Raw genomic sequence first — 13,274 nt, forward strand, 5'->3', positions numbered from 1 at the left:
CTTAAACTGTGAAAGATAGAATATAATTTAGCATACAACAGACAAATCTACAAGTGACCTTAAAATAAAAGCAGACAAAGAGAACAGTATATTTTGATAATGCTTGATTGGCATACTAAGTGTATACATACACTAAATGAAAACATAGGTAAAATTATTGTTTGTTTACTACACCTAAAATAAGACACATGATCCCTGATAGGCCTGTGAACTAAAGGTTCATAGGTTTGATTCCCAGTCAGGGTGCATGCCTGGGTTGCAGGCCAGTACCCCAGTAGGGGGTGAGTGAAAGGCAACCACACATTGATGTTTATCTCCTTCTCTTTTGCCCTCCCTTACCCTCTCTCTAAAAATAAATAAATAAATAAGACACATGAAATTATGTGATTGCCAGAAAAAATATCAAAAGTAAATAACCAAATCCTTCTGTATAGGTAATACAGATATTTATATTAAATACTACAATAGTAACTCAATGAAATTAGATGTGAATTTGAAAAATATTACTAATAGTATATGTTTATTGAGTACTTAGTATGTACCAGGCATTGGTATTAAATGCATTATTCATTTTATCCATGTAACAACCCAGTGAGCTAGGTACATTTATTATTCCCTTTTTTGCAGACATGGAAAATGAGGCATAGTACTTCAGGCAGTGTTAAGAATCCTTTCTTAAACATAACCTAACATAAAATAAAATAAGAACATAATAGCTTGTCTAGGGAACACAAAATTCTCTATAGATGTTATAATCATAAGCGTAATAATGTTAAATTATATTTCAAAAATTAATCTTCAAATGCAAATTGAATGTCATAACATAATATTGATATTATTCATATAAGACTATTTAGCTGGTATCTTGCATTAAGCCATGTACATTTTTTGAGAGAAAACGTTAACAATAGATATATTGTTAAAATACACTTAACATGATCTGATAGATGGCTATGGCAAAGGAATCAAAGGAAATGTAGTGTAAAGGGAATAACAAGTAAGGGATACTCTTGTGTATCTGTTGTGATATGTGATAGATTATGACATATTACTCTGGAAAAAGTATGCTAACTGCAAATGAAATAAAATCACAAGAAAAATTTAAGTGTATTATATACACCCTACTCCCCAATTGTGCCAAATGAAATGAAACTTGCAGATTTTCACAACTAGTCTATTAGTTCGTTTTTTAAAAAAATTGAAATAAGGTCTAGTGATAGTAATTCTCTAAAATCTCTAAAGGACTTCTCCCCCTAAAACAGAACAAAATTAAAAACTTTAAACAAAAACAAGACATTTAAAAATCTATATCAAATTTCCATATATAATATTTTAAATTAAGCTACTGTTCTAACTGCCTTGGTATTTTTAATTAGATATATAAAATTTTATTTTATTTGTGTTTCAGATATGTTGCTACATTAGAATAAATGATACAACTATATTAACAGAATGCCCATATACAAACATTTTAAAAGTTTTAAATATTTTTCTTGTGAAAAATAACTAGCAAAAATCTTCTGAATTAGCCTTTAGATGATTACATGATTTTATAAGTCTCAAAAGGATGATTCTTTTGGTTAAAGATAAAGAATGGATGGGAAAACAAAATGTGCTTGTCTTACCTCCTCATTAATATACCAATATAGAGATGCATCCTTAAGGACAAACCAATATTTCTTCCATTTCTGCGAAAAATAACTCTTTGCATCTTTCTTTTTCCAAAGCCAGCCCTCACAGTCACCACGGCCAAGATCTTTGCAAGAAATTCGTCTTTTGCTCTTGCCAGCTATAGGACCTAAAGATAATAACAGTGGGTAAAAATGTTCTTTGAATTTTATAAACATGCAGAGGTAGAAGACTGATTTATAGATCACAACAAATCAGTCTGGGTTCCTAACCTTAAAAATTCCTGTTTATAATTTAGAAAAATATGGAAATCTTTAATATCATTTTTCCCATCTAAGTGACATACAATTTAATCGCAAGTGTGTAATCAGATTCAAGATGGAAGTGGAATAGGTGGAAGTCACACTCACCCCTCCCTCCTGGGGTGTAATTCATATCAGAATCACAACTAAATTACAGAACAAGCAACCTGAATAAACAATGGAAGTCTAGCTGAACAGAAGTCTTTTTAAAGCATATTTTATTGATTATCCTATTACAGTTTTCCCAATTTTTCCACCTTTATCCTCCTCTATCCCTGCACCCCCCAACCCTCCAGCATTCCCGCCCCTAGTTCATGTCCAAGGGTTGTACATATAAATTCTTTGGCTTCTCTGTTTCCTATACTATTCTTTACTTCTCCCCATCTATTTGATGCCTACCAGTTATACTTCTTATTCCCTGTACTTCCCCCCATTCTTCCCCTCCCCTTCCCCACTGAAATGTCCATTTCAATTCTGTTCCATGTGATGTCCATTTCTCTGACTCTATTCCTGTTCTAGTTGTTTGCTTAGTTTTTGTTTTCATTTTTTTTAAATTCAGTTGTTGATAGTTGTGAGTTGTTGTCATTTTACTGTTCCTAGTTTTGATCTTCTTTTTCTTAGATAAGTCCTTTTAACATTTCATATAATAAGGGCTTGGTGATGATGAATTCCTTGAATTTGATCTTATCTGAGAAGCACTTTATCTGCCCATCCATTATAAATGATAGCTTTGCTGGAGAGAGTCATCTTGGATGTAGGTCCTTGCCTTTCATGACTTCAAATACATCTTTCCAGCCCTTCTTGCCTGTAAGGTCTCTCTTGAGAAATCAGCTGATAGCCTTATGGGCACTCCTTTGTAGGTAACTGTCTTCTTTCCTCTTGCTGCTTTTAAGATTCTCTCTTTCTCTTTAATGTTGGGTAACTTAATGATGACGTGCCTTGGTGTGTTCCTTTTTGGGTCCAGTTTCTTTGGGATTCTCTGGGTTTCCTGGACTTCCTGGAAGTCTATTTCCTTCCCAGATTGGGGAAGTTTTCCTTCACTATTTTTTCAAATAAGTTTTCAACTTCTTTCTCTTGTTCTCCTTCTGGTACCCCTACGATTCTGATGTTATAGCATTTAAAATTGTCCCCAAGTTTCCTAAGTCTCTTCTCATTTTTAAAAATTTTTGTTTCTTCATTCTGTTCTAGTTGGATGTTTATTTTTTCCTTTTGTTCCAAATTGTTAATTTGAGTCCTGGTTTCCTTCCCTTCACTGTTGGTTCCCTGCATATTTTGCTTTATTTCACTCTGAGTAGCCTTCATTTGTTCCTTCATTTTGCAACCGAGTTCAATCAGTTCTGTGCGCATCCTGATTACCAGTGTTTTCAACTCTGCATCAGACAGGTTGGCTATTTCCTCATTGCTTAGCTCTTTTTCTGGAGTTTTTATCTGTTCTTTCATTTGGGCCATATTTCTTTATCTCCATGCACCTGTTTTATTGTAAGGGGGTGGAGCCTTTGGTATTCACCCAGGTGAGGCAACCCTTTTTGCTACATTGGAGCGCTGTCTGTGGGGGAGGGGCTAGAGAGGGAACAATGCTGTTGGCTTGCTCCGCTCTAGCCCCACTTTCCAATGAACTCTCTCATGTGAGACTGGGAGTTTCTCCTGTCTTGGCAACCCCCGCAGTAGCTTTGAGTCTTTACAGCTAGCTTTGAGTCTTTAGTTTCCCACTCAGCCAGCCCTACCTTGCCCACACAGTCCACTGACTTGCTGAGCATCCTCTCTGCTTGGCTGCCCAATTCTACCCTCTTACTGGTTTGTGTGAATGTTTCTTTAACTCATTGGTTGTCCATGGAGTTTGATTTTCTGGCACTTCTGGTTGTTTATTGTTTTTAAATTGATTCTTATCCTTCTTTTGATTGTGCAAGGAAGTGCAGCATTTCTACCTATGTCTCCATTGTGGCCAGAACTCTCTTAACAGAAGTCTTATAAATAAATAAAGATTTATAGTAGAAGCCATACTGAGGCAGATAGTAAGGGAACAGGTGTAAAAAGGGCTGGCCCTGCACCTACATGCGGCATTTGAGAATCAGGAGGGATAGCTCAGCTGCATAAGTTCCTCCTGAGAAATAACGGGTCTTAACCCCATGCCTGGCTCCTCAGCCTACAACACCAATGCAGAAAAGAAGGGCCTAAATATATGATGTGAAAATCAGCATAGATTTCATCTGCCAGCGTGAGACCTGAGGCTGCTAGAAATCCAAGCACACTCTTAAAGAGTCAGCACACAAAATCTCATTCATAGCCACTAACCCTGGGCAGATCTACCTAATACACAGGAACAAATAACAAAGAGGCAGCCAAAGTGAGGACACAAATAAACATGCTGCAAATGAAAGAGCTGAAGGTACACCCAGAAAAAGAACTAAAAGAAATGGAGGCAAGCGATCTACTTGGTACAGTTTTCAAAACAATAGTTAATGAAGAAGCTCAAGAAATTTAGGTAAAGAATGGATGAATTCAGTGAGAACTTACAGAGATAGTAAGCATAAAAAGGTATATAGAAAAAATTAAAAGGACCAGTCAAGAATGAAGAATACAATATATGAAATAAAGAGTATACTAGGAGGACTCAACAGCAGGTTAAATAAAGCAGATAATCAAATCAGCAATTTGAAAGACAAGGTAGCAGAGAACAACCAACCAGAACAGTAAGAAGAAAAAAGAATTTAAAAAATGATAGCTAAAGGACCAGTGAGACAACATGAAGTGTAGCAACATGTGCATCACAGTGCCAGCAGCAGAAGAGAGAGAGAGGGCATGGGATTAAGCACCTATTTGAAAAGATAATGACTGAAAACTTTCCTAACCAGGTGAAGAAAAAGACACACAGGTCAGGAGGTACAGAATCCCAAATAAGATGAAAGCAAAGAAGCTCACATCAAGACACATCATAATTAAAATGGCAAAGGTTAAAGATAAAGAGAGAATCTTAAAAGCATCAAGAGACAGGCAGTTACTTATAATAGAGCTTCCATAAGACTGTAATCTGATTTTCAAATAGAAACACTTCAGGTAAGAAGGGATGGGATTGGCATGAAATACTCAAAAAGATGAGAAGCAAGGACCTACAACCAAGACTATTTTATCCAGCAAGGCTATCATTTTAAAATGATAGAGAAATAAAGAGCTCCCAAGACAAGAAAAAACTAAAGGAGTTCATCACCATCAAACTAGTATTGGAAGAAATGCTAAAGGTTCTTTTTTAAGAGGAAGAAAAAAAGAGGAAAATACATATGTATGTTTATTATATGAACATACATATAATAAAATGGCAAAAAATATGTACCTATCAATAATCACATTATATGTAAATAGATTTAAAGCTTCAATCAAAAGGCACAGGGTAGCTGAAAGCATAAAAAAACAAGACCTATATATATGCTGTCTATAAGGGACCCACCTCAGAATAAAAGACACACACAGGCTAAAAGTAAAGGGATGAAAAAAATATATTTCATGCAAATGGAAAGGAGAAAAAGCTGGGGTAGCAATACTTACGTCTGACAAAATAGACTTTATAACAAAGTCTATAGTAAGAAATAAAGAAGGATACTACATAATGATAAAGATGTCCAAAAAGTCCAAAAAGATGATAGGTATAGCCCTTGTAAACTTGTATGTACCCAACATAGAAGCACCAAAATATTTAAGGCAAATATTGATGGACATAAGGGGAGAGATCAACAGTAATACAGTCATAGTACAGGATTCCAACAACACATTGACATCAATGGATAAATATTCAAGAGAAATAATAAGCAATAAGCAGTAGCTTTAAATGACATACTAGGCCAGATTAACTTTTTTCTTTTTTTATTGAATATGCCATTACATTTGTTCTCTTCCCTCCATTCCCCTCCCCCCTGCACACCCCTCCCCCACCATTCCCCCCTTTAGTTCACGAATACGTGTCTCAAGTTCTTTAGATTCTGTATTTCCCCTACTACTCTTACCCTCCCCTATTTTCTATCTACTGTCTATGCTACTTATTTTCTGTACCTTCTCCCCCCCTTCTCCTCCTCCCACTCCCCTGTTGCTAACCCTCCATGTGATCTTCATTTCTATGGTTCTGCTCCTGATCTAGCTGTCCTCTTAGTTTGCTTTTGTTTTAGGTGTGGTCGTTAATAACTGTGAGTTTGCTGTCCTTTCACTGTTCATCTTTTTTGTCTTCTTTTTCTTAGGTAAGTCCCTTTAACATTTCATATAATAAGGGCTTGGTGATGATGAACTCCTTGAACTTGACCTTATCTGAGAAGCACTTTATCTGTCCTTCCATTCTAAATGAAAGTTTTGCTGGATAGAGCAATCTTGGTTGTAGGTCTTTGGATTTCATGACTTGGAATACCTCTTTCCAGCCCCTTCTTGCCTGGAAGGTCTCTTTTGAGAAATCCACTGACAGTCTGATGGGAACTCCTTCGTAGGTGACTGTCCCCTTAGCTCTTGCTGCTTCTAGCATTCTCTCCTTCATTTTAATCTTGGCTAATGTAATGATGATGTGCCTTGGTGTGTTCCTTCTTGGGTCCAACTTCTTTGGTACTCTCTGAGCTTCCTGGATTTCCTGGAAGTCTATTTCCTTTGCCAGATTGGGGAAATTCTCCTTTATTATTTGTTCAAATAAGTTTTCCACTCGTGATTGTTCCTTTTCCCCTTCTGGTACCCGTATAATTAGAATGTTGGAACGTTTAAAGATGTCCTGGAGGTTCCTAAGCCTCTCCTCATTTTTTTGAATTCTTGTTTCTTCATTCTTTTCTGTTTGGTCATTTTTTCCTTCCTTCTGGTCTACTCCCTTGATTTGAGTCCCAGTTTCCTTTCCATTACTATTGGTTTCCTGTGCATTTCCCTTCATTTCAATTAGTTTAGCCTTCATATGTTCCTCTAATTTGTGACTAAAATCAACCAGTTCTGTGAGCATCCTGATCACCAGTGTTTTGAACTGTGCATCTGAAAGTTTGGCTATTTCTTCATCACTTAGATTTATTGGCTCTGGGGCTCTGAGTTGTTCTTGAGACATGTTTTTTATCTGTTTGTGCCGGTTACGTATGAGGAGCGGAGCTATAGTTGTTTACCAGGGCTGGGCCACCCAGGTTGCTGATTTGTGACACTGTATGTGGGGGCGGGGTCAGAGAGGGAGCAATGGCGGTCCTCTCTGTTCGCCCAGTCCGTCCCACCGCTCGCCCCTGCCTGTTTATCTGAGCGGAAATGTGTGAGCCCACCTATTCACTGGTTTATCTGCACCCAAATGCTCCACCGACCACAGACAGCCAGCGGCGCCTCTTCCCTGTGTCCACCCGTAGCTAGCCCTTACCTGGGATCCACGCCTTTTGCTGCTTGCGCACCACCCCGGTCGAGGATCTTTTTGGCCAACCTGCTCCGCTGCTGGTTTTGCCCCTCTTACCGGTTTAGCTGAGCATTTCGTTGTTTTCTGACTCTGTATTGTTGATTTTCTGTGTGTTTGGTTGCGTTTATTGTTGTTAAAACTTTGTTGTTTTTAGATTTCGTTGTGCACAGACGCAAGGTGTTTCCACCTATGCCTCCATCTTGGCGGAAGTCTAGGCCAGATTAACTTAATGGATATTTTGAGAGCATTTCATCCCAAAGCAGCAGAATACACATTCTTTTCAAGTGTATATGGAACATTCAAAGCAGCAGAATACACATTCTTTTTAAGTGTATATGGAACATTTTCTAGGATAGACCACACAATAGGCCACAAAACAAGTCTCCCTAAGTTTAAAAAGATTGAAATCATATTAAGCATCTTCTTAGACTCAATAGTATAAAACTAGAAATTAATTACAAGAAAAAACTGAAGAGCACACAAACAGATGAAGGCTAAATAACATGTTACTAAACAATAAATGGGTTAAAGATGAAATCAAGGAAAAAAATCAAAAGATACCTTGAGACAGATGAAAATGAACACACAATGAAGCCCAATTTATGGGACACAGTGAAAGAAATCCTGAAAGGGAAATTTATAGCAATATAGGCCTCCTCAAGAAACGAGAAAAGTCACAAATGAACAATCTTACCTTACACCTAAAGAAACTAAAAAAATAAATAAATAAAACGAAGCCCAAAGTGAGTAGAAAGAAGTAAATAGTAAGCATAAGAGCAGAAATAGTCTTACAATGCAAAAAAAAAATGAAACTAATAGTTGGTTCTTTGAAAAGACAAATAAGATAGATAAACCTTTAACAAGACTTATCAAAAAAAGAGGACCCAAATAAATAAAATAATTAATGAAAAAGGAGAGGTAACAACTGACACCACAGACATACAAAGGATTATAAAAATATTAGAAACTATCACGTGCAAACAAATTTCACAATCTGGAAGAAATAGATATATTCCTAGAAACATACAATCTCCCCAAACTGAATCAAGAAGAAACAGAAAATCTGAACAGACCAATTATAACAAAGGAAATCAAAGCAATAACAATGAACTCCTAATAAACTAAAGTCCTAGACCAAATGGCTTCACAGGTGAATTTTACTAAACATTGAAAGAGTAACTAACATCCACCCTTCTCAAACTGTTCATAAAAAAATTCAAAATGAGGGAGACTCCCAAACTCAGTATCTTAATTCCCCAAACAGAAAAATATACTAGAAGAAAAAGAAAATTATAGGCCAATATCCATACTGAGCTTAGATGCATAAATCCTCAGCAAAATATTAGCTAACCGAATTCAGCAATATATTAAAAAGATCATACGCCATGACAAAGTGGGATTTATTCTTGGGATGCAAGCTCGATTCAATATACCCAAGTCAACCAATATTATATACCACATAAACAAACTGAAGAATAAAAATCACATGATCATATCAACAGATGCAGAAAATGCAATGCATTGAGAAAAATCTAGTACCTATTTATAATAAAAACTCCTAGCCTAGTGGAAATAGAGGGAACATACCTCAACATAATGAAGGCCATATATGACAAACCCACAGATAATATCATACTCAATGGGGAAAAACTAAAACCATTTCCCTTAAGATTAGGAGCAAAACAGGAATGTCCGCTTTCACCACTCTTATTCAGCATAGCACTGGAAGTCCTATCCATAGCAATCAGACAAGAAAAAAAGAGGCATCCAAGTTGAAAAGGAAGAAGTAAGACTGCCATTATTTGCAGATAACAGGGTACTGTATATAAATAACCCTAAAATGTCCACCAAAAACTACCAGAACTGATGAGTTCAGTCAAGTACCAGGATACAAAATAAATATTCAGATATTATTGTATTTAACTTTTTAATTTTTGATTGTTGTTCATGTACAGTTGCCTCCATTCCCTGCTGCCACTCCTCAGCCCCTCATCCCTCTCCACCCTACCCTCTTTGACTTTGTCCATGTGTCCTTTATACATGTTCCTTGATGACTTTTCCCATATTTTCCCCCATTATACCTCTCCCCCCTCTCCTCTGGTTACTGTCAATTGATTTTTTTCAATGTCTTTGGTTATATTTTGCTTGTTTGTTTGTTTTCTCAATTAGGTTCCCAATCCAAAAGAACCTATGTACCCCAATGTTCATAGCAGCACAATCTTCAATAGCCAAGTGAGGGAAGCAACCTAAGTGCCCATCAGTAAATGAATGGATCAAAAAACTATGGTACATTTATACAATGGAATACTACACAGCAGAAAGAAAGAAGGAGTCCCTACCCTTTGCGACAGCATGGATGGATCTGGAGAGCATTATGCTAAGTGAAATAAGACAGGCAGTGAAAAACAAATGCCATATTTTATCATCTGTAAGTGGAAACTAATCAAGAAAACAAATAAGCAAGCAAAACATAACTGGAGACATTTTTATGCACCAGTAATATAGTATCGGAAAGGGTAACTAGGAAGACAATCCCACTTACAATTGTATCAAGAACATCTAGGAATAAATTTAACCAAGGATGTAAAAGATCTGTACTCAGAAAATTATAAAACAACAAAGGAAGATACAAATAAATGGAAATATATACCAGGTCAGAATTAACATAATTAAAATGTCCTTACTACCCAAAGCAATCTATGGATTCAATGCAATTCCTATAAAAATACCAATGGAATTTTTTTTACTAGCACTAGAACACATAATCCAAAAATTTATATGAAACCACAAAAGACCTGACATAGCCACAGCACTCTTGAGAAAGAAGAACTAAGTTGAAGATATCACACTACCTGATATCAAACTATAGTACAAGGCTGTAGTACTGAAAATAGCATGGTACTGGCATATAACACACATGCATTAGATCAATGGAACAGAATACAGAGCCCAGAAATCAATCCACAACTACAAGGTCAATTGATCCATGACAAAGGAGGCAAGGACAAAGACAGTGTATTCAGTAAATGGTGCTGAGAAAATTGAACAGATACATGTGAAAAATGTAAATAGAACACCTTCTTACATAAGATACAAGAATAAACTCAAAGTGGATTAAAAACTTAAATGTAAGACTCCAAACCATAAAACTCGTAGAGTAAAGCATAGCCAGTAAAATCTCTGACATTTCCTTTAGTAATATATATATTTTTTGACATCTCTTCAGGCTAGGGAAACAAAAGAAAACTAAACAAATGGGACTACTCCAAACTAAAAAGTTTTTGAAAAGCAAAAGAAACCACCAACAAAATGCAAAGATAACCTCCTGAATGGGAGAGGATGATATGTCAATGATACATCTGATAAGAAGTGAATATTCAAAAATTATAAAGAACCTACATAACTCAATACTGAAAAAATACTAACGATCCAATTAAAAATTGGCAGAGAACTTGAACAGACATTTTTACAAAGAGGACATACAGATGGCCAATAGACATATTGAAAGATGTACAACATTACTTATCATCATAGAAATGCAAATTAAAACAACTGTGAAATATTACTTCATGCCCGCCAGAATGGGTGTCATCAATAAATCAACAAACAAGTGTTACAGAGGATGTGAAGTAAAGGAAACTCTTATGCACTGTTGGGAATGAAAATTGGTATAGTTGCTATAGAAAATAGTATAGAAGTTCCTCAAAAAATTAAAAATGGACCTGCCTTATGACCCAGAGAGTCTACTTCTATATATACAGGGTCCAGCACAAATAATGCTCCTTTTTTATTACAAAATCTTTTATCACAAAATCATAAGCACATAATTCTGTAACATAACAATATCACACTTAAGCACACCATATGACATTTTATTTTTTAAATATATTTTATTGATTATGCCATTACAGTTGTCCCATTTCCCCCTTCATTCCCCTCCACCCTGCACCCCCCACCATCCCCCCCTTTAGTTTATGTCCATGTATCACGAGTTGTTTAGATTCTATTTTACCATACTATTCTTGCCCTTCCCCCTATCTATTTTCTACCTATCGTCTATGCTACTTATTATCTGTACCTTCTCCCCCCTTCTCCTTCTCCCACTCCCCTGTTGCTAACCCTCCATATGATCTCCATTTCTATGGTTCTGCTCCTGATCTAGCTGTCCTCTTAGTTTGCTTTTGTTTTAGGTGTGGTCGTTAATAACTGTGAGTTTGCTGTCCTTCCGGTGTTCCTATTTTTTATCTTCTCTTTCTTAGGTAAGTCCCTTTAACATTTCATATAATAAGGGCTTGGTGATGATGAACTCCTTGAATTCGATCTTATCTGAGAAGTACTTTATCTGCCCTTCCATTCTAAATGAAAGCTTTGCTGGGTAGAGCAATCTTGGTTGTAGGTCTTTGGATTTCATGACTTGGAATACTTTCCAGCCCCTTCTTGCCTGTAAGGTCTCTTTTGAGAAATCAGCTGACAGTCTGATGGGAACTCCTTTGTAGGTGACTGTCCCCTTCTCTCTTGCTGCTTCTAGGATTCTCTCCTTCATTTTAATCTTGGCTAATATAATGATGATGTGCCTTGGTGTGTTCCTTCTGGGGTCCAACTTCTTTGGGACTCTCTGAGCTTCCTGGATTTCCTGGAAGTCTATTGCCTTTGCCAGACTGAGATACTTCTCCTTTATTATTTGTTGAAGTAAGTTTTCCATTTGTTGTTCTTCCTCTTCCCCTTCTGGTACCCCTATAATTTGGATGTTGGCATGTTTAAAGATGTTGGCATGTTTAAAGATGTTGGCATGTTTAAAGATGTCCTGGAGCTTCCTAAGCCTCTCTTAATTTTTTTTGAATTCTTCTTTTTTCATTCTTTTCTGTTTGGTTGTTTCTTTCTTCCTTCTGGTCCACTCCATTGATTTGAGTCCCAGTTTCCTTTTCCATCTCTATTGGTTTCCTGTGCATTTCCCTTCATTTCACTTAATTTAGCCTTTATTTGTTCATTAATTTGTGATGAAAATCCACCAGTTCTGTGAGCATCCTGATCACCAGTGTTTTGAACTGTGTATTTGATAGGTTGGCTATCTCTTGGTCACTTAGAAGTATTGGCTCTGGGGCTTTGAGCTCTTCTTCTTCAGCCATAATGTTTTGGTCAGGTCTTGCCTGTTACGTATGAGGGGTGGAGCCTTAGGTGTTCACCAGGGTGGGGCAACCCAGTTGCTGGGTTGTGAGGCTGTATGTGGGGGCGGGGTCAGAGAAGGGCAATAGTGGTCCCCTCTGCTGCTTCCTGCAAGGCGCTGAGGCCTGTGTGGTCTGTCTCACTGCTTGCTCCTTTGCCTGGTTTATCTGCGCATGAATGTGTGACCAAGGTCAGCCTGCCATCCTTGCGCCCTCACTGGGTCTGCCCATTGCCACCCCACACCTGGGATCTGCCAACCACCGCCTGTGTGCCTGGGTTGGTCTGGCCACTGTTTTCCTGTGCAACCTGTCTCCACCAGCCGCTGACTCTGCCGCTCTTACAGGTCTGGCTGAAAGGTTCATTGTTGTAGGACTTCCATACAGTTCAATTTTCTGTCTGTTTTGGTTGTGTTTTTGTTACTAAATCTTTGTTGTCTTTAAACTTGGTTGTGCGAGGAGGCACAATGTTTCCACCCTACACCTCTATCTTGGCCGGAACCATATGACATTTTAGATGAAATGTTCAAATTAAAAGTATAAATTATTACACCCATGTTATTACCCTACCAACCACACTTAAGCAGGCATTTCTTCTGCCAGAGCCCGTATATCAGAAGAAATCCAAGACACTGATTCAAAATATTGTAATATATCTACTCCTATGTTCATTACTGTATTATTTACAGTAGTTCAGATATGGAAGCAACACAAGTGGCCATCAATAGAGGAGTGGATAAAAAAAGTTGATATATATATATATATATATATATATATATATATATATATAACTAGAACTAGAGG

The 13,274-nt window shown here is 37.0% G+C and overlaps 1 protein-coding gene across 4 annotated transcripts in view; it reads right to left on the reverse strand.

The window, feature by feature from the left end:
* CNKSR2 (connector enhancer of kinase suppressor of Ras 2) overlaps nucleotides 1-13,274 on the reverse strand; it is a 313,411-nt gene that overhangs the window by 62,238 nt on the left and 237,899 nt on the right. For all 4 annotated transcript variants that reach the window (XM_037129263.2, XM_037129190.2, XM_037129132.2 and 1 more), the window contains one exon: nucleotides 1,626-1,798. In XM_037129263.2, coding sequence (XP_036985158.2) covers nucleotides 1,626-1,798 — 173 coding nt within the window. The remainder of the gene's footprint in view (nucleotides 1-1,625; nucleotides 1,799-13,274) is intronic.

This window comes from Artibeus jamaicensis, unplaced genomic scaffold (genome assembly GCF_021234435.1).
Source record: "Artibeus jamaicensis isolate MK-2021 breed Jamaican fruit bat unplaced genomic scaffold, CSHL_Jam_final scaffold_1283, whole genome shotgun sequence".
NCBI lineage: Eukaryota > Metazoa > Chordata > Mammalia > Chiroptera > Phyllostomidae > Artibeus > Artibeus jamaicensis.